Genomic DNA, 21,545 nt, shown 5'->3' with positions numbered 1-21,545 from the left:
TTTTTACTACTAAATTAAAAACCCATAAGATGGCACTACAAATAAAGGGTTAAAAAGAAAAAGGAATGAGTTGTGACTGGCTATCTGGAAACAGAACACTCATTTTATCAGTCCCACAGGGATGGGACAGCGATGACCAAGGCTGCATCTGTGTTCCAGGAAACCTCACAGCCTCAGAGTCAGCAAGGGCTGGTCTCTTCTAACTAAGGGAACCAAGACCATGTTCCTTCTGTGTGCTCCCATGCCTGGCAAATCTAAAATAATTCCTCACACAGCCCTGATTTGCTAAGTAGAAGGGAAGGCAAGGGGAAGACCCCTTAACCAGTGTCCTAAAGGAGGCCTCTGGTGTTTCAGCCTCTGGCCCTCCTGTCCCCGGGTGAAACTCTTTTTGCCCCTCTTCAGATCTGGGATGCTTGTACCTGCCACTGTACCCCTGTCCAATCCAATTAAGCAATTAACAGGCTTACATCTTTCAAGGTTATTTGCATTGTAAACCTTCTCCTTAACTCTGCAGGTCAAAGTTTATTGGTAGGTGAAAGGTCACTGAGTCCGAGGCATGCCAAGCCCCCTCCACCCTAAGGAGTTGAGTACTGTGGTCCCCAAAGATGGCAATATTCAGCATCCAAAGCCCTGGATGCAGAGAAGACAACTATTACACACTCTTCTCCCCTTAGCTCTAGACTGCTCCCTAAAAGGAAGAGGACCACCCCAACCCCTCCTCCACAAGCCCGATGATAGGAGGGGTGTTAGGGGACAGTTCTAGGCTATGGGACAGGGCATGTGTCCCAGAGAGTCCTGTGCTTCCCTATCTGCATGTATGTGTGCAATGGTCATTAAGCTGTACATGCTGCCAGGGAAATGGCCAACATTCCCTCTTTATAGATTCTGAATAATTAAACAAAAAGAGATAAATTATAAAAATCTTGTTTGGCTCCATAAAAATTTATTTCTGTCATTTATACCAACTGCTTATCATTTATGCCTAATTGTCATGCAACTCAATAGCCATTATGAAAATTACTCAACATGTATCAGGCTTTGTTTTCTTGTGACACAAATCTCCACTCATGAATGTATCATAGCTTACTGCTCATGTAGTTAAGCTATGAGCAGATGCTCTCATCATCGGCTCACAGCAACAGCAACAACAACAATAACAAAAAAGCGTGGCTACATCATTCTGCTCAGGAGAGATTCCCAGGGAAAGAACAGTTATTATTGCTTCTAACATAGAACCCAGTTCTGGGCTTCAATTATATTTTCCCATCACTTTTTAAATCTTTATTTGGTTGGTCCTATAAGAAATACCTTTTTGCAAAGCTAGTTGGTATTTTTAAAATCCAAAAGGAAAGAAAATGAAAAACTTTAATGAAATACAGGAGGAAAATACATGAAACTATTTAAAATAGCTCCCACCAACAAATATAATTCTCCAGAAATAATTTCCATCCTTGGAGACTTGAATAATATTTTAAACACTGGCTTTCCCATGTAAACACATCCATATTAGGATGTGTTTCTGAGTTCTGCTATACTTGCAAGGCAACTGCAGGAGCAGGCACACAGTTCAGACATCTGAGCTGGAGGCCAGCCCACCCTCCATGGTTTTCAAACATTGTAGCCCAACAATTTCTAACTGCTGATTTGAAAAGGAGAGACCATCACGATTCTCAAGTCAACGCAGGAACCCTGCTCCAGGATTTCTTTCTTTCTTCCTGTTTTTCTCATTGCTCCGTCTACCTGGACCAATGTTTACATTCCTTTGCTTTTCTTATTCCATCCTCACTTACCCTTTCTGACACTTCTCATCTCTTCTTTCAGAGGCTACATCGCTCAGCATGAATACTTCAACCCAGGTAATTGCTTTCTTTAGTTACTTTCTTTTTCTTGGCATGCAAGCATCAAAAAATCCTCACTTGAATTACCTGTGATTCCCTTGTTTCTCCAGGCCTTTGGCCCTTTCTAGAGAAGCGTAAACTTTGCAGAGGGCAATGTAAATGAAAGGAATGGCAGAGGCAGAAATGCAGGGGCTCCAGGGTAAAAATCTGTCTGTCTAGCTGGCTCCGAGTCCATGGAGATTAGGATCCTGCTGTGCTCACAGGCGCCCCCACTGATTACAGCTTCTGCTTTTTTTAGGCTTTGTTTACATACTCCCATCTCTACCTATCCTGAAACTAAACTAATCCCTCTTCCCACACACCCTGCTCCTCTAAGCAGTGAGCAGTGGACCCATATCCAGTTCCAACATCAATTTCAACATCACTGCCAACTTTCATATTCCCATGTATGGAAGCATGGGTAGATGTCCCTAACCAATTCTGAAAGCTCTCATAGTTTACAAGCAAACAATCATTTTAGCAAATGTAGTCTTCTCCAAATTGCACCAATAGAACAAATATATCAACAATTATTATTCAATCCTGTCGCTGCTATATACAAAGAAATAAGATCATGAATGTTCTCCTAGAGGGAACACAGGCCATTTAGGCTTTAAACTCTCCAAAAAGCAAAGAAAACCAGAAAAGCTGGTTTCTTGGCTAAAGATGTATTTATTCCTGTTTCAAGAACAAATACAGGGCCCTGAAAATTTCTGGGCAAGAGTCAGTTTGCATATGGAATGGATAATTCAAGACCATTGTTCTTTCTAGATTATAAACCCCAGAAAGGTAGATTTGAAATGTGTCTGAATGACCAGCCTCACTTCATGTACAGGTCAGGTACCAGCATCGAGAGGGTATTTTGGCAAATGCTGTGCACATGTGAGCCAGTGTGTGATTCTTCACACTTCTCCATCAGTACGGGCTCCTCTGTGCTGGGCACTGTGCTAGGGGCTGGAGAGAACAAGACCATTAAGATGCTGCCTTCAAGAAATCTACACTGAGCAGAGAAAGAGATGCATGTTCACATAAAAAAGCAGCCAAGTATTACAGGTGCTAAGAGAGCAGTCTGGGATGTTAGAAGGACACGGTAACTCTGAGCTGAGAGGGAGGAAGGTCAGGACGGCTCCACAGACATGAGTACACACACGAGCTGAGGTTGGCCAGGAAGGCCAGGAGTGAGTGAAAGAGGAAGAGACAGAACAGGAAGACACACCAGTAGAACCCAAAGTGGTTTGCATGGCTACCTTGGGTGTGCAGCGGGGGAGCAGAGAGAAAAGGGAGAGAGGCAGACAGGGGCCAGGCCTTGGGGCTCATGTCATTCCAAAGAAGATCTGGGCTCTTTCTCCTGAAGGTGAGGGGTGGCATTGAGGATTTTAAGCGGGAGAGCAAGATGATCAGGTTTGGGTTCACTCTGGAAGCAGAGCTGTGAGATGGCATGAGTGGGCCTCTTCCTCACTCCGGGTTACTCCTGGCCTCTCTCCACCCCCTTACTCACACTGGGGGCAACTGAGCAGGTGATGCACAGTTCCAGTCTGGTCTCCTCTTCCCCTTCTCAAGGGCATGCCTTCCCTCAGGCAGCAGGCCTCTGCTCCACCCTTCCCTCCCCTAGGCTTGCCTGACCCCTCCTCCCAGGGGACCACACTGGCCAGTGCTGCCGGGCACTCAAGGGGAGTCAGCCTCAGGCTGGGGTTCAGTCTCAACAGGCCCACTGACCTACAGAGACAGTCACTTCCTCCAACCTGGTCTTATTAGTAATAAAGGTGATATCTAGCTCTGTCTGTCACTTCTGGTTTTATTTCTCAGTTTGTTCAGATCCTGGGTGGGGAAAGAGGACTCTTGGGGAACCTAACATAAAACTGGATTGAAGGGATGTGAGACTGGAAATCAGGAGACCAGTTAGGAAGTTATTGGAAGATGACGGGTGCCCAGAAGAGGGCCAAGAGACGCCAACAGGGAGAGCGTGCTGTGGAGGGAGCAGGGCAGAGGCAGGGGATGCCGGGAGCTCCATCCATCCTGACTGCATCATGGACACACACGCTTCCCTGCCACGAGCCGCCTCTCTAAGACCACTGAACCGGGAAGTGCAAACACCACTTCAGCTTCTCTTTCCCTCGGGCCCTAGGACAGAATGAGCAAGCACAGCTGCTGTCAGCAGTGGCCTGTGTGTCTTACCCATGTATGGGGCAGGCCAGGCCGACTGGCCCCCTCCTCCATAGGGGTCCTGGGGCTTGGTGCTCAGAGCACTCGTGTGAAGAGCAGAATCAGAATTGGTCCTAAGGAGGGGGAGGAGAGAGTCTGGCTGAAAATCCATTTTACTTAGTGAAAATGCAATAGTCTTTGTTGAATATTACCAACAGGAAAGAAGGCAAGAATAACTGATTTGTAATCATCCATCAGATAAGGAGTTAGGACCTACCTGAAGTTCTTTATATCAATAACAGCCTCTGAGGATCACCCACACTCCAGAATATTTTAATTTAGACTCATTCCGCCTCATATACTGAAGCTGACAGCATGGCGATCAAGTTCGACAAGGCGGGCCTCGGATGCACGGCTTCCGTCTAACAGCCCCTATTCTTCCCAGCTCAGAAGCCGACTGTGGCCAGTTTAGCCTGTGGCTGTACTAGGTTTTCTCCACCTGAGAGCAGCTGTTCCTAAGTAAAGGGTCACTTAGAGCAGGGGTTTGCAAAACCCTTCCAGGAAGCAGGTGAGGTCAAGCCTACTCTCAAAATGACAGTAAAGTGTCCTCTGTTTTTCACTCTTGCCTCTCCCAAGCACGGCGGGCTTCCCCAGCAGCCATGTGAGGTGTGATTGCCCCCACCGCTAAGCATGGGAGCAGACAACCCAGCTGCCTTGGAGCGATTTGTAAAAGGTGAACATTGCCACTATTTTCAAAACTTTTTTTGTGTTTCTTTTCAAAAAGATATAATTTACGTTAATGTATAATGGGCTATTAATTTATTTTTTAATTCACTAGTATCTTTAAAAAATCTCTCAATTTAATTTCTAATATCAATAGATATTCTCACGTAAACAAATACTCTTTGAGGGTTTATTTTATTTTATTTTATTTATTTTATTGTATTGTTATTTTTTTTGAGACAGTCCCGCTTTGTTGCCCAGGCTGGAGTGCAATGGAGCGATCTCAGCTCACTGCAACCTCCACCTCCCGCGTCCAAGAAATTCTTCTCCCTCAGCCTCCCGAGTAGCTGGGATTATAGCCATGCATCACCATGCCCAGCTAACTTTTCTATTTTTAGTAGAGACAGGGTTTCACCGTGTTGGCCAGGCTGGTCTCGAACTCCCGACCTCAGGTGATCCACCTGCTTCAGCCTATCAAAGTGCTGGGATTACAGGCATGAGCCACTGCGCCCAGCCTATTTTATTTTATTAGTATTACTTTTGAGATGAAATTTCACTCTGGTGGCCCAGGCTGCAGTGCAGTGGTGCTCACTGCAACCTCCGCCTCCCGGGTTCAAGCGATTCTCCTGCCTCAGCCTCTCAAATAGCTGGGATTACAGGCACCTGCTACCACACCTGGCTAATTTCTGCATTTTTAGTAGAAACAGGGTTTCACCATGTTGACCAGGCTGGTCTTGAACTCCTGACCTCAGGTGATTCACCCGCCTTGGCCTCCCAAAGTGCTGGAATTACAGGCATGAGCCACTGCACCAGGCCTCCGTGTTTTTTAAGACTGTAAAGTGGTCCTAAGAGAAAATGTTGGAGCTACTAATGTATAGCAAATTTCTGAAATTCTCCCAGATAGCTTCAATGTCTACACCGCTTTGGTTGCAAGAGATGATTATTTATTTATCTCATCATAAGGTCAAACTGTTGGCCATAAAAAGAACCGGTAAGCAACTTCATTAGCCTACAGTGCTTCTTTGTGATTCAGTCCAATAACAGCCTCAGGTGGCTATGAAGCCACGTGGCTTCAGAGGAGGGAAGAGGCAGACAAGGGCAGAACCCATAGTGCAACAGAAGGAGCATGGCTGCTGAGATCAGAGGGACCTGGGTTCAGATTCCAGCCTAGATTCAGAAACTTGAGAGAATATCAAACAAATGCAGAGTCAAGTGGGAAAATCTAAATACAGACCGGGCATTAAATTATATTAAGGAGTTATTTTTAATTTTGTTAAGTGTAATAGTGGCATTGTGGTTATGTTTTTTTAAAAAGGTTCTCGTTGGCCTTACACTGCTGGAGATATTTCCAGGTACGATACTATATCTAGCCAATCATGTGATTGGGATGGGAGGTAGGTTTGGAGAGACTGGCAGAATGCTGATAATGAGTGAAGCTGAGGATGGGCACCACAGGCCTTTTACAACACTTCTGTTTTGAGACAGCGAGACTGTCTCAAAAAAATAATAATAAAATAAAATAAAAAAATATTTAAAATTTTGCACCATTCATCAGGTTTCTTTTTTATTTTGAGACAGCGTCTCTGTTGCCCAGGCTGGAGTGCAATGGTGCAAACAGGGCTCACTGCAGCCTCAGCCTCCTTGGGATCAGGTGATTCTCCCCACCTCAGCCTTCTGAGTAGCTGGAACCACAGGCACGTGCCACCACGCCCCCCTTTTTTTTTTTTTCATAGAGACAGGGTCTCACCATCTTGCCCAGGCTGGCCTCAAACTGCTGGGCTCACGTGATCCTCTGGCCTCAGCCTCCCAAAGTGTTGGGACTACAGGTGCGAGCCACTGTGCTCAGTTGCTTTTTTTTTTTTTTTCTCAATCCTAGTCCTTTACCTATTAGCTAAAGCCCTTAAACAAGTCACTTAACCTTTTAGAATGGAAAATAATACTCATTCTTGTAGGGTGTTGTCAGGATTGAAAAAAATGACTGAGGTGGAACTCTTACTCCTAGAGTCTGGCCCAAAGTGATCATGATAATAGCTGATGTTTATTCAGCACGTGTGCTTCCCAGGTCTTATCTTGTTCAACCCTCACAACCAACCCATGATCTAGGTACCATTATCTCCATTTTTCAAATGAGTAAACTGAGGCAATCGGAAGTTTAAAAATCTGCTCAAGGTCATACAGTAAGACGCAAACCCTGGTAGTCTCATTCCAGACCTCGTGTGCTCTATACTGCCCCCTGTAGACACTCAAAAAATGGTGGGTTTTGTTTTGAATATGTATCAACACAGCTTACATAAACACACTCTGGCAACTGGCCGCTATGTAAAAAATATCAGGATGGTTAAGCTGCTTTAAAATCTACTCCTACCAGGAAACAACCCATGTACCTGTTAAGTGCAGATGTCAGCCTGAACCCAGGATGCTTTTCGTCTTTCCAAGGAGGCTGCTGCCTTTAAAAACCAGAACAACATAAAAGGAAAAGAAGTCAATCCACGACAGCAAAGGAGGGCCTCAGCACTTGCATTTGAGAACTGGCTCTTCTACTCACCTTGCTCTGCAAGTCACTTAAAAATACCGCACACCTCGCTCATTTTGCTCATCATTGTTAAAATGAGGTAAGACTCAATGATCCTCCCAATCCTGTGATCTTTGATTTCCAGTATAAAAACTACTACAAACCCATAAAGAACAGGATTAGCTAGCTGGGCAGATGAGGAGTTCAGTATACATGTAGGGGGAGCCTTGGCAATCTTGGATGCAAAAATTTTTTATTCCCCTACCAATGGACATGAAGAGGAAGAGAATTGTTACAGTTGCCTAGGGTATGAAAATATTAAGTCTAGCCAATCCTGGTGCTCTGAAAAGCAGAAGACATTTCTTGGATACATAAAAGAAAAATATCAGTTTGGAGATGCCTTTTACTGATGGAATAAAATATTGTATTTATTCTACAACCCTGGATCCCACGATTCTTGAGGGTGGCGGACAACCTACCTGAGGTGGGGACGCACTTTTACCCATCTTTATTTCCTTCCCCAGACCCAGACTACATTATACACAGTAAGTGCTCAGTCAGTATTTGCCCAGAGAATGGATGGAGAGTAGACTTCAATCCGGAGAGTTAAATATTTTTGATACACACATTTTAAATGCCTCCTAAATCTGACTTGGTGATCTGAAAATGATACCAGGCACACAACAGATGCTGCAGGGGCTTTTTCTCAGTTAATTCTATTTTCTTTTACCCTCTGTATTGGGTACAAAAATACTCAAAGAGACCTTAAATCAAATACACTGTGCAAATTACCATTTTAAGAGTCTTTTGTCCTTTTCAGCAGCTTACTAAGACATTCTGAGAAAAAATGCTTATTTTTCTAAGTCTCAAACATAAGAATGCCATATTCTGCTGGTAAACATATTCCAAATGTGTTTCTATTTGGTTTTAAATATGAAGATCTAGATTTCTTTAAATAACTTTTCATTTTAGACTTTCGTATAAGCCTACCGTTGGAAATGCTTAGATGTTTGTTTCTGTTTTTGTTTTTTGAGATGGAGTCTCACTCTGTTACCAGGCTGGAGTGCTGTGGCGTGATCTCGGCTCACTGCAACTCCGACTCTCTGGTTCAAGCAATTCTCCTGCTTCAGCCTTCCAAGTAGCTGGGATTACAGGCACACGTCCTCACGCCCAGCTAATTTTTGTATTTTTAGTAGAGACAGTGTTTCATCATGTTGGCCAGGATGGTCTCAATCTCCTGACCTCATGATCCGCCCGCCTCAGCGTCCCAAAGTACGGGGATTACAGGCGTGAGCCACCGTGCCCAGTCAATAAGGGGTTTTTTGTTTTTGTTTTTGTTTTTAAGAGATGGCATCTTGCTATGCTGCCCAGGCTAGAGTGCAGTAGCTATTCACAGGCCCCATCATCGCACACTAGAGCCTCAAAACTCCTGGTCTCAAGTGATCCTCCCACTGAAATTAAATGTTATAAGAGAAAACAGGATTCTATGCTTTATATTAGCAATTTCCAAACAACATTCAAAGTGGATAAAGTGAAATTATCTAAAAGTAACACATGCCCATCATATCTTTTAAAGTATGGCTTGCTTACCTTGGCCAACTCTCATCCAGAGGCTGTGAGGAATAATTGGCTCCAAAAGCACTACCATCAAAGTAGAATTTTTAATAAAGGAAAACTACAAATTAATGGAAAGTTGAAGCAGAATTAGCAAGGTGGACTCACGGACAGTTAAAACAACTGAGTTTTTGGCTCTTTATCCCTGTACCTGACAGCTCTTCCTTCATGCTTTCTCTTATCACCCCTCCTCAAGGACAGCCTATTCTGCTGTCTTCTAACCAGTGGTTTCTTTGCATGATTTTTTGTGGGGTGTTTATTATGTTTTGCCTGCCTGGCACCTTTTGTTTGCAGGAACTGTCTCCACTCTCGCTCCAAACCTGGTAACGTTGCCATTCCCTCTGTGCCACACATGAGGAACCCAGGCCCAGGATTCTAGTCTAGGTACTTTACCCCCTGGAAACAGTGTTTGGCTCAGGGATAGGTTCATGATGCAAACAGAACCAAGGAGAGTGCTTTTGAGTGGAAAAAAAGGAGTGCCCCAATAGGGCTGGTGAGCCCAAGGGCCTTCTGAACCTGGGGGTCTCCCCTTGGAGAAAGCCTATCTGTTATGCCTGAAGTCATCTCAGAAGTGGTACCTCAGAGGTAGGTCTCAATGGTATCATATGACTCCTTGGATCTAGCCCTTGGGCTTCCAGTGACATATGCCAATACATTTTCTGTTTTTCAGTTAAGGTGGGTTCCTGGTATTTATAACCAAAAAAGAGGCGCATTAGATGTGTGAAGAAACGTAAACTTTCCAGTGTTATTGGGGGCACTGTCTTATCAATGTTGTGTTGTTCACTGGGTCTAGCATGGCTTGGAGCATATTCCGGACGCATGGAGACACAAATGGGATGCTGCACTACACACCGAGCAGAGAGGCGTTGTTTTCATTCGTTTAGTTAACTGTTCGCACACAATAGCCTTCTGAAGACACTGTTAATCATATTATTTTGGCAAGAAATCTTCAATGATTTTGTTCAGCCTAAAAGGCAAAATCAAAACTTACTGGCTTAGTAATTGTGGTGCTCCACAATTTGGGGACAATGGCCTCTTCTGCTCTTGTCTTCCCTTCAGCTGTCTGAGTTTCACAAACACAGCCTGTATTTTCCTGCCCCTCTGCCTTTGCTAATGCCATTTCCCCTTTCTCTCCTCCTATGTGGAACGTTGCCTCCTTAACACTCACCCAAACCAAGCCCATTCCTTTTGTCTCCTGGATCACTGATTGGATGAAATATACATTCTGCAGTTACCAGTAATACTTTTCATCCCAAACCTTTATTTCTTAAGGTGGAAATAATAAAGAAGATACAAGCTACACAATAAGACAGAAATGTGAAAACAGATATCTAAGCACCTACTGTGCGCCAGGCCTGTGCTGAGTTCACACTTTATTTAATCTTAATCCTGAGAGGCAGCTATTTCCCCCATTTTACAGCTGAAGAAACTGAGGCTCAGTTCTAGAAGAGCTGAGAAATCCAAGATCAGATAGCAGGCCTGGTGGATCAGGGGTCAAACCCACAACTCACTGACACCAAAGCCTGAGAGCTCTCCGCTAAGCTATGCTGCCTCTCAGGAAACAGTGAACTACGCCAAATGCCCCCAGAAAATAGAAAATAGTACCTGGAGTGTTCTGGGAAGAAGGATGGAGGCTATAAGAGAAGGTATCATTGGCTCGGGCTCAGGAGGAAACAGGAGCCTTAAAGGAGTGGGGCCCTATCCTGCAGGCCTGGGCTGGGCAGCTCAAATAAATACAGAATCTGGAATTAGGAAAACGGAGGCTCTCATGAGTTCTTAGTGATTTGGTGGGAAATGTCTTCTTTGCCAGGAGAAGCATTAGGATTGCAAGTTTTATCTTCTACGTATTAGTTTTCTTTGACAAGTCTCATTATCTTATGTCTTAATTTGACTTTAAGTCGATAAAATAAAACAGATAATTTCCAAAGAGAGACATTTCTTCAACATTCACTATTAGGCTTAACGTACATGAAGTACAGATGAGGCAAGACCACAGTAGGAGGCAGGAGAGGAAAAGGTGATAAATAGGAAGGCCCGTGAGAGACAAAACCTGTCAGTATTTCTGCTGGCCACGCCATTAGGGAGGAAACACTGAGCCCCAGAACCTATGGTTATCTGCCTTTCTCTTTTCTGCAGATTTGATGAATCTCTGTTCAGAAACACTTAATTTCAGGAAGCAGAAGTTTCCCATTTTTCTCAGTACACTGCCATCTTTAAACTCAATACCTCTGATTTCATAGTACTGATAATACAAATTAGAATGCAGTGGTGTAATAGTCACGTAATGATCAAATGTTGGTGATTTCAATGTTGAGGTATGAGCTAGCATTGTAACCTTCCTGATATTAACAATGTGAAAATATAGTAAATTCCTGGAAATTTTTAATATAATTAGGTTGAGGCATCAAAAGCTAAAAGATGTGACCTCTGAGCTCTCTTAATTTTTACTATCTCATCTAATTTACTGAATATTTGAAAACCCAAGAGAACCACTCATGTTACACACTTACAGTTAATGCAAGGAAAATCTAGAAAAAGTTTATTTGTTCTCTGGAAAATTTCAGAAAACTTCATTCAGGTGGCTTTAAATTACTCCACAACACTGACATACCCTAAGTCACAACCTTGAGACAGAGGAAACACTCTTATTTATAAACTTGAATTTGCCATTTACTCAAGAAGCATTTCTGGCATCCCCGCCAGGTGCCAGAGTGCCAGTGGAAGGGCAGCACAGGCCACCAGGCTTTTAACAACCACATCAGCACCTCCTCCGTTGCTTCCTTAGTTAAACTTAGTGAAGCCTTTGGCTCAAGAAGATTTCCACTTAAAAAAGGAAGGCAGGGAGGAGGGATAATGAAAAAGATAAACAAAGAAGAGGTGGCTGCAATGGATGGAAACAAAAATTCAAGTTAAAAAAAAAAAACCCCCACACTCACATGGATCTTTTCTTATCCTTCTGTGCACTCCTCTCTGCCCCTTTGCCTTCCGTCCTGATGTTCCCTGGGGTCCTGTGGCCTCACAGCCTCAGGCCACACCTGCTTGCATTGCTCTGAGAGGCACAGGATGCTCTCAGGATCACTGGGCACCAGGTAGAGTGGGAGCAGGTGGAGGGGGTGGCAGGAGCCTCCGGGCACAGGGGCTTTAGGAGGCGCTTCCTAAGAGCTTCAGGGCCAGTGCCTGTCTTCCTGGTGGAGAGCCCCCGTCCTCCATGCTCGCTTTGGCCAATCCCATCCTTCTCTCGGCCCCACTGTCACCCACAGTCCAGTAACTCATAAATCCATACCTCCAGTTCCCAATAGTTAATTTGTGAACTCCAAGTGCATATTTCCAACTGCCTACTCAACTTCTCTGCCAAAAGACAGCTCAAATTCTACCAAAAATCCAACTAATCACTGTCCCCTTAATCTGTTCCTCTTCTTATAGTCCACCTTATTTAGTAAGGCCACCTTCCACCAAGACACTCAGGTTAGGATCTCAGAGTCATCCCAGTCTGCTCTCTCTCTCCCCAAGCCTCTGCAGTTCTGTGCAGGAAAATCTTCCTCCTTGAATTACTGCTTCAATCCATCAACACAGGGATTGAGGTTGAGGTTCCTCTCAACCTGCGGAGTATTAGATGCAACAGTTCTTACTCTTCCCCAAAGGAAGGGGAGCAGCTCTTCGTCTGCTGATAAGAGAGGACATCAGTTGGCCTGTTTACCAGTGGGTGGGGTTACTGAGTCACAGAAGCTGAAAACAAGACCCGCCCCTGTCCCTTTCTTTGTGCTGCTTGACCTGCGGCTGGGTGAGCAGGCGCAGGGTTCCCTTCTCTTGGCTTCCCGTCCCTTTGCGGTCAGGGTACCTGGGCAGGGCTCGGGGCAGCCTGGAAGCCAATCATTTCTCTCCTGCTCTGGAACTCTGTGTTCTGCCAGGGACACGGTTTGTGAGGCAGGCCTGCGGCCTTCCATGCAGCTGGTGGGGTAAGTGGACTCAGAGTCTGGTTAATAGAACCCACCCACCACGACAAGTTTCAGGCTCAGATTGAATACAGAAAACTGGCCATAATTTGGCTCCTTCCTGATTTCTCAGCCATGTGTTTCTTGTCATTCTACTTCCTTTTGTCCCTTTACCTCCAACTGTGTCCCACTAGAAGGCATCTTAAAGTGAAACTGTAAAGGAGGATATGAGTGGCATCTTCTTTAGTCCTTGCATTTATAAGAACATCCTGTTTCCCTCAGCACATGAGAGGCAAATAGGTTGCATGTGGTATCGTGAAGTCAGAATATTTACCCCTTAAAATTCTAAAAACTAATGTTTCCTTGTCCTTCAAGATAAGATGGGTGTTAAGTAAAAGCTGGATTTTGTGATCACTTAAGTTTTGGAAATTCTGGGTTAAAGATGAGAAGTTTCTTAACTGCAGGACTTTTCAGAGCCCTAATATATATGGTCAGGCTCCAAGAGGAGATACAGAGCATGGTGTTTCTCAAATGAAATAGGCCATGCATTTCAAAGAAACAGTGTCCTACAAACCAATGTCCTAACATTTTCCTCTCATTATGATGAAAAGAATCCAAGCAAGGCCCAGCCCAGAGAGGAGAATCAATCCTAACTCTGGTAGGTCTTAGGCATCTCTTCATGACCCTCCATGCTAGTGAACTCTTGACTTCCTTTAGAGGAAGCCATTTTCTATGTTTCTTCAGCATGTCTCCTTCTTTCTCAGTGTGTTACCCACAAGTCTGAGAAAATATTTTATTTGCTATAAATTTATGTTAATAGTTCAGAAGTTCAGCGATGGTGTTTGGGACACAGTACATCCGCCAACCTTGAGGAGTGGGAGTAAGAAGGGCTGCTACAGACTGCGCAGCTGCAGAAGAGCAGAAGGGCTTCTATTCCAAGTGCCCAAGCCCAGGCCCCCAGCCAGGAGCAAGCCCTGGCAGTGCCTCTCCTCTGCCTGTGTGGGGCTAGGCCAGGGCCCAGCTGCAGCTGTGCCTTGGTCTTGTGTGGCCGCCCATGCCAAGAGCAAAGCCCACTCCAGAAGGAATCTCCTGTGCCAGAGCTCTGGGTGCTGTGGCTGCCCACTCTGAGAGGAAGCCAGAATATTTGTTAAACATGTTCATTTTATTTGAGATCACCCTATCATAGGAGTGAACCCTTAGAACACATGTCTAAGCCAATGTGTCTTAAATAACACCCAAGCTGAGAAACAGCTGTAATAAGAGAATTCTGATTTTTTCCTTTTGTTCTAACAAAGGTTCAAGCCAGTGTTTTATACTTTCAAATGATGAAACTTCATTTAAAAAGTCATAGACAAATGTGCAAGGCCACAATTTTAGGCAAATTATTTCACAACTAACAGAATGAAGGCCACGAAAGCAAAGATGGAATCACAGCCCTCCTCCTCTAAGTTCTCTGGAATAGATTAACACCAAAATAAAATCATCCCATTTCACGGACCCTTGATTCCTCAAGAGACTGGGCTAAAGAACTTTCTTTGCATCAAGAGATGTCCAGTCCCAGGACCCCAATATAAGGGCTTAGGAGACCACAAAGACATGGTTCGTGATCAGTGAATCTGACTCACACTGTCTAACAACTTTAATTTCTCTGCATATTAACTTGGTTTTTGCTTCCCCTTCCTTTAGTAGTTGACTAGCTTTGCTTATGTTCTCAAGTTGATCCATACAGTGCCAGATTATACCCTATCATAAGAGATAGGGTCCCCTGAACACAAGAAGTCATCTCCCTTTCTGGGACTTTGCACTACATTCTCTTCCCTCTGCCTGGAACATACCTCCCAACTGCTTTACTCTCTTAAATCTCAATCATTACCATCTAAAGCCATTTTCCTTTATTATTGCCTGTTTGCTGTCATCTCCCACAGGACTGTAAACTCAAGAAAGCAGGAACTATGTCTTCCTTATTCATCACTGGGTCCCCATGCTTAGAACAGCGCCTGGCACAGAGAAGGGGCTCGGTAAATATCTGCTGACTGAACACTTTATCCTCTTACTTCTTAACCTTCAATCCTCAGATTTTCCCCCAGGACGCCTTCTTTGTTTCCCCAGACTGGTTCAAGCTGCACCTCTGGCGTGCTCCCACAGCCCCTGAGCTGCCTCCCTGCAGACGCCATACCTGCCGTGGCTGCTTGTTTGCTGAGTAGCCTCTCCCACTGAACTCTGGGCAACTTGAGGTCAGGGGCCATGCTGTTTAATGTTACAGTGAATTAAAATGTCTAAAACGGTGTCTGACCACTAGCACATACTTAACAAATAATTTTTGTAAGTGAATAAACATTCTACTCTTTTTTCTTCAATATCCTCCTCTATTTTGGTTAGTAAAGCTTTATGTATGCTTATACATTTAGACTGTACTTCAAAAGTATCTGAGATAGCCGCATATACATACACACATACATATATAGCATAATGTTTAAACTAATATATAGAAATGAGAGCACTGACAGGAGAAAGAGGGAACTGAGAACTGAAAAAATATACACTTTTTTTTTTTGAGATGGAGTCTCGCTCTGTTGCCCAGGCTGGAGTGCAGTGGTGCGATCTCAGCTCACTGCAAACTCCACCTCCCAGGTTCACGCCATTCTCCCGCCTCAGCCTGGGACTATAGGCACCCGCCACCACGCCTGGCTAATTTTTTTGTAATTTTAGTAGAGACAGGGTTTCACCACGTTAGCCAGGATGGTCTCAATCTCCTGACCTCATGATCTGCCTGCCTCGGCCTCCCAAAGTGTTGGAATTACAGGCATGAGCCACCGTGACCGGCCAAAAAAATATACATTGTTAAATCAAGCAAAGAAACACTCAAAGTCTTTTGCCTGAACATTCTTGGCAATTTGGACAATGGTTTGAGGTACTACTCCATCCTGACATGTGCAAATTTGCTGATGAATTGCCTCCGTTTCCTTTTGCCTTTTTCATTCAATGTCAAAGTTATCACACATTCCAGAATAGATTCTCAAGATCATTTATCATCTTTACTTTCCTTGATAACAGCCACATAATATACAAAATCAGAAGTCGGTCCTTCTGTGGACCAAATGTGGTGTGTCCCTAGGGGTGGGAAAAAGGGGAGAGACAAACATTCCCTGGGGTCATTATCCTTGCCTCCAAATAGATTAAAAACTGCAAGAAGCTTGAAGGCAAGAAAAGTTGGGGTTTCCCTAGGGTGCCCCCACAACTCCTGGCTCCCTTGTACAAGGTCCTCCTCACTGCGAGTGGACGCAGGTGGCATGGGGAGGGTAGAGCACAGGCTGGGCCATCACCTGGGCCTGGTCTGAATCCTGAGCAAGTTACTTCACCACACACTCAAGTTTCCTCATCAGAAAATGAGGGTTGAAAAAATAAACGACTCAGTGAGTTTTTGAGGACTAAATGACACATAAATTGCCCATCACAGTGCCTGGCATGGGTAGGTGCTCAGTAAACATGAGTGCCCTGCCCCCACTTCCTGGTTTCTAGGCTTGTGAAGCCAGCTCTACCATCACTGCCAGGAATTCAGCTCTCCGCAGCGAGACCCACCCCGCCTTTCTTCTCCTTCCTCCACCCCTGCGACCGAGTACTGAGAAGAATGAAGTGAGAGCACAGTCCCTCCTGGCACACTTCTGTGTCCTCTCCCAAAAAATCCAGCTCAGTTCTGTTCCCCAAAGCCTTCGGCAAAATGCTGGTCGCACAGCAGCACCCACCACTGCCGCCCCATAAACAGCACTGATTAAATGAAACTGTCCGGTGAATTCACCATTTCCTTTCCTTTATTTCTACTTAACAGCATAGAGTTTGGTGTGACTCTACATCACTGCATGAGATTTTCCTATATTCTGGGTTTATTTTAGTTATCACTTACTGAGTTTGAAACATCACAAATAGAAAATCATATGAAATTTCATCTGTAAGTTCCAAAAGCAGGTCAGCAGATCAAAAGAAATACAAATAAATCACATATCTGTATGTCCATTTTTGCTAGATAAACTAAGTCTCTCTAACCTGATTCAAAGTCAGGTTTAACTTTAACTTGGCCAGTTTCTGGAGAAAATGCTCAGAACACCCTGCAATGGGACTGAATTACAGGTTGTTTTTGTTGTTATTTCGTTAAACTGAACTTTATTGATGCTATCATAAACACCTACAATGATGTTTCCAAATGCTGACTGCAGAGATGTTTCTCGTTTCCAACTCATTTATTTGTATTGCCTCCTTTCATCAGATAAATGAAGATTTTGAGGCCAAAGGAGAATTGCAGGGAAGATAAATCCTGAACACTTTTCAAACATTTCAGAATGCACACTCCCTTTGAAGAGTAAAAAAGGATATTTGCCGCCCTGGCTTGTCCCCAGACCTTCGGTGCAGGGGGTGGAAGCGGTTCCTGGATGGCCTCTCCACCAGCCCGTGATGGCGGGTTCCCCGAACATTATCAGCTTGGTGAAATGACGGCTGCAGAGAGAAGGGAAGAAGAGTTGGCCTCCAACCATGAAATTGTCACTCACCCTCAAGAACAACTGATAACCACAGCAGATGAAAGGACCGATTTTACAGTTTTACTTATTATACATTAGTGGGCCTTGGGTCAAGGTAAATAAAGTAGTATATGGAACCGTTTCTTTATAATAACCTAAAAATAATGAAAAATAGTCTGTAGTGTGTTAAGAGAAAAGCTGAAAGAAGAATAAAAGCTGCCATGCAATTGGGGGAGGAGAATCAGAAGATGGTGAATTCATATACTAAATCCCAGAAAACTAGAAAGGACACTCTGAAATGTAAAAGAGGTATATTAAAGAAACTGGCAAGCCATGAGGCACCTATTTGTTCTGCACGGTGTCTTTTAAAATTTTTGATTGAATTCACGATGTTTGAAAATTCAGACTTGAGGATTCTAGGGAAATATCAGAATTTTTTTTTTTTTTTTTTTTTTTTGAGATGGAGTCTTGCTCTGTTGCCTAGGCTGGAGTGCAATGGTGCAATCTTGGCTCACTGAAAACTCCGCCTCCCAGGTTCAAGCGATTCTCCTGCCTCAGCCTCCCAAGTAGCTGGGATTACAGATGTGTGCCTCCATGCCCAGCTAATTTTTGTATTTTTAGTAGAGACGGGGTTTCACCATGTTGGTCAGGCTGGTCTTGAACTCCTGACCTCAGGTGATCAGCCCGCCTCAGCCTCCCAAAGTGCTGGGATTACAGGCGTGAGCCACCACGCCCAGCCATAAATCAAAATATCGTGGCCACACTGAACCACACTCATCTCAGGCTGAAGTTGAGCGTGGCTGCTCCCTGTAGATGGGATACCCACTCTCTTATTATGAATCCTTACACACAAACCATTTCACTGACTCATCATTTTAGATATTCAGAGTGTGTAACCCCTGAGTTAAAGAGGGAAAAAGGAATGCAATGTAAATACAAGTGGAAAAAATACAAATCATCAGTCCCTAAATGGTACAAATGAAAGAAACAGATTCAAGATAAATTTATGGTCAATAAATCCAAAATCCTTTTTAAAGAGATGCTTGGGGTACGTTCTTAACATTTTTGAGACTGGCATCACAAAGGGCAAACTTTTTGGTTGTCAAAAGCCAAATCCTAGGCTAGGCCAATAAATCTCACATAATGGGGCAATGTGTATACATTACGCAATAGATGTGCTTGTGAAATAAAGAAAACAGATTTTCTTCTCCCATCGCCTCCAGCATTAAGGTGTTACTGACAGAAAAATTGTATATATTTACACTGTACAACATGACATTTTGATATATGTATACATAGCAAAATGATGAAATCAAGTTAATTAACATATCCATCACCTCACATACTAATCATTTAAAACAGAGTTTTCTTTTAGGTCAATTGACTCACATATAAAATTGGTAGCTCACTGTGAAGGGAATCCTGTGACACAATATGTTTTTATAGGGGACTTCCTTCAGCTACAAATTAATTTTTCTTTGTTAAACATGGATTTTCTCATTTTGGATTTGAGAATTACTCCTATTTCTCCCAAGTGGACTCATAAAATGTCTGGGCCAATTTAGTCGAACAGTTCCGATCTATTTATATAATCCAAATCTATAAACTCACAAAATAAAGTTATCTTACCAAGGAACAACTTCTGGGCTGGAAGAAAAATAGCCACTATGATATAGGGAAGCTAGATTTGATCTCAGACAATGGAATACTCTATTCTAGAGAATAATATATTGAAATACCTGAAAAATAATGAGACAAACTGATATCAGGTGCTTCTTGGCAAGATGCAATGAGGACACAGGATTTCTTTTTTTTGAGACAGTGTCTCACTCTGCTGCCCAGGCTGGAGTGCAGTGGCACAATCTTGGCTCACTGCAACCTCCACTTCCTAGGCTCAGCCTCCTGAGTAGCTGGGACTATGGCACATGCCAACATGCCTGGCTAAATTTTTTATTTTTTCGTAGAGACAGGGTCTCGCCATGTTGGTCAGACTGGTCTCGAACTCCTGACCTCAAGTTATCTACCCCACTTGGCCTCCCAAAGTGTTGGGATTATAGGCCTGAGCCACTGCACAATTACTGCCAAACTGGGCTTCTGGAGGCCAGTTCATAGGGTGGGGAGAAGGGTCTTTAGAAGGCGTTCCCAAAATCAGAGTTCCTGAAATGTCTTTTAGACTTCCTATTAAGTTTATATTTTCTGGCTGGGTGAGGTGGCTCGTCTAGAGTCCCAACACTTTGGGAGGCGGAGGTGGGAGAACTGCTTGAGGCCAGGAGTTTGAGACCAGCCTGGGAAACATAGTGAGACCCTGTCTCTACAAAAAATACAAAAATTAGCTCTACACACAAACAAATTAGCTAGGCATGGTGGTGCATGCCTGCAGTCCAACCTAGCACTTTGGGAGCATGAGGTGGGAGGACCACTTGAGGCCAGGAGTTCAAGACCAGCCTGGGTAACAATGCAAGCCCTCACTTCTACAAAAACAAAAACAAACATAAAAAAATTAATGGGGCTTGGTGGTGGCCACCTGTAGTCCTTGCTACCGGGCAGGCTAAGGCAGGAGGATCACTTGAACCCAGGTGTTCAAGGCTGCAGTGAACTACGATCACACCACTGCACTCCAGCCTGGGCAACAGAGCAAGACCTTGTCTCTAAAACAAAACAAAACAAAAGCTTATATTTTCGATTTACCAGCTGCCTCTTTTGCATTAACCCCACTGCTGGCCCAAATCCTGTATTACTGCTGGTATTCAGTTGTGGGGTGTTAATCTCTGCTTATATTTGATATTTTCTTCTCTTCCTCACTGTGGCCCAATCTCAACTCTCTGCCCCTGCAGTATTTGATCTAACTCCAAACTATATTTGGCTTAACCTTCTCAATTACTTCTCAAAGACCTGCCTTTCTCATCAAATGAATTAGAGTAGCTGTTCAGTCAGGGAAGCTGGAAACTGAAGGAGGTTTAAGGATGAAGTCTGGGCTGGGTGCAGTGGCTCACACCTGTAATCCCAGCACTTTGGGAGGCCGAGGGAAGTGGATCATCTGAGATCCGGAGTTTTAGACCAGCCTGGGCAACACGACAAAACCCCGCCTCTACTAAAAATACGAAAATTAGCCAGGTATGGTGGCACTAGAATCACTTGAACCCAGGAGGCAGAGGTTGCAGTGAGCCAAGATCATGCCACTGCACTCCAGCCTGGGTGCAAAGAAATACTATGTGCCACTCAAAAGGCCGAGTGCTTCACTTTTTCTACTCCTTTTCAAGTTTTATCCAGGTAAGTTCTTACATGGTTATATCTGCAAAGTACATACAGTATTTTCTTTTTTTATTTTATTATTTTTTTGAGACAGAGTCTTGCTCTGTCGCCCACGCTGGACTGTAGTGGCGTGATCTCAGCTCATTGCAGCCTCACCTCCCTGGTTCAAGCAATTCCCCTGCCTCAGCCTCCCCAGTAGCTGGGATTATAGGCACATGCAACCACTCCCAGCTAATTTATTTGTATTTTTAGTAGAGACGGGGATTCACCATGTTGGCCAGGCTGGTCTCGAACTCCTGACCTAAGCCAATCCGCCCACCTCGGCCTCCCAATGTACTGGGATTACAGGCGTGAGCCATTGTACCCAGCCTATTTATTTTATTTTTATTTTTATTTTTTTATTTTTTTCTCGAGATAGAGTCTCACTCTGTCCCCCAGGCTGAAGTGCAGTGGCATGATCTTGGCTCACTGCAAGCTCCGCCTCCAGGGTTCACACCATTCTCCTGCCTCAGTCTCCCAAGTAGCTGGGACTACAGGTGCCCGCCACCAAGCCCGGCTAAATTTTTTTTGTATTTTTAGTAGAGATGTGGTTTCACCATGTTAGCCAGGATGGTCTCAATCTCCTGACCTTGTGATCCGCCCACCTCGGCCTCCCAAACCGCTGGGATTACAGGCGTGAGCCACCGTGCCCGGCCATTTTTTAATTTTTTGAGAGTCTCTCTCCGTCGCCCAGGATGGAGTGTGGTGGTGCAATCTTGGCTCGCTGCAACCTCCACCTCCTGGGTTCAAGCGATTCTCCTGCCTTAGCTTCCTGAGTAGCTGGGATTAAAGGTGCCCGCCACCACGCCCGGCCAATTTTTGTATTTTTAGTAGAGACGGGGTTTCACCATGTTGGCCACACTGGTCTTGAACTCCTGACCTCAAGTGATCCGCCCGCCTCGGCCTCCCAAAGTACTGGGATTACAGGCGTGAGCAATTGCAC

General features: G+C 44.3%; 1 protein-coding gene and 2 long non-coding RNA genes across 13 annotated transcripts in view; 2 read left to right on the top strand and 1 right to left on the bottom strand.

Moving 5' to 3' along the window:
• Positions 1–21,545, bottom strand: part of CRTC3 (CREB regulated transcription coactivator 3) — a 116,556-nt gene that overhangs the window by 33,584 nt on the left and 61,427 nt on the right. For 4 of the 11 annotated variants that reach the window (XM_005560518.4, XM_005560520.4, XM_005560519.4 and 1 more), the window contains exons 3-6: positions 17,169–17,288; positions 8,845–8,906; positions 7,127–7,189; positions 4,053–4,153 (exon numbers count right to left, since the gene is read on the bottom strand). The exons of 4 other annotated variants lie outside the window; for them this stretch is intronic. In XM_005560518.4, the coding sequence (XP_005560575.2) occupies positions 4,053–4,153; positions 7,127–7,189; positions 8,845–8,906; positions 17,169–17,288 (346 nt within the window). The remainder of the gene's footprint in view (positions 1–4,052; positions 4,154–7,126; positions 7,190–8,844; positions 8,907–17,168; positions 17,289–21,545) is intronic. 3 more of the 11 variants (XM_073996737.1, XM_073996738.1, XM_073996741.1) reach the window with 1 other exon arrangement.
• Positions 1,798–7,223, top strand: LOC135971906 (uncharacterized). The gene is made up of 3 exons (XR_010588276.2): positions 1,798–1,856; positions 4,656–4,752; positions 7,111–7,223. It is a non-coding gene; the product is annotated as an uncharacterized lncRNA (long non-coding RNA).
• On the top strand, positions 7,222–17,135 carry LOC141407242 (uncharacterized). Its single transcript, XR_012415387.1, has 2 exons — positions 7,222–7,354; positions 17,062–17,135. It is a non-coding gene; the product is annotated as an uncharacterized lncRNA (long non-coding RNA).

This window comes from Macaca fascicularis, chromosome 7 (genome assembly GCF_037993035.2).
Source record: "Macaca fascicularis isolate 582-1 chromosome 7, T2T-MFA8v1.1".
Taxonomy (NCBI): Eukaryota; Metazoa; Chordata; class Mammalia; order Primates; family Cercopithecidae; genus Macaca; species Macaca fascicularis.
This window is presented reverse-complemented; position numbering and strand designations above follow the sequence as displayed.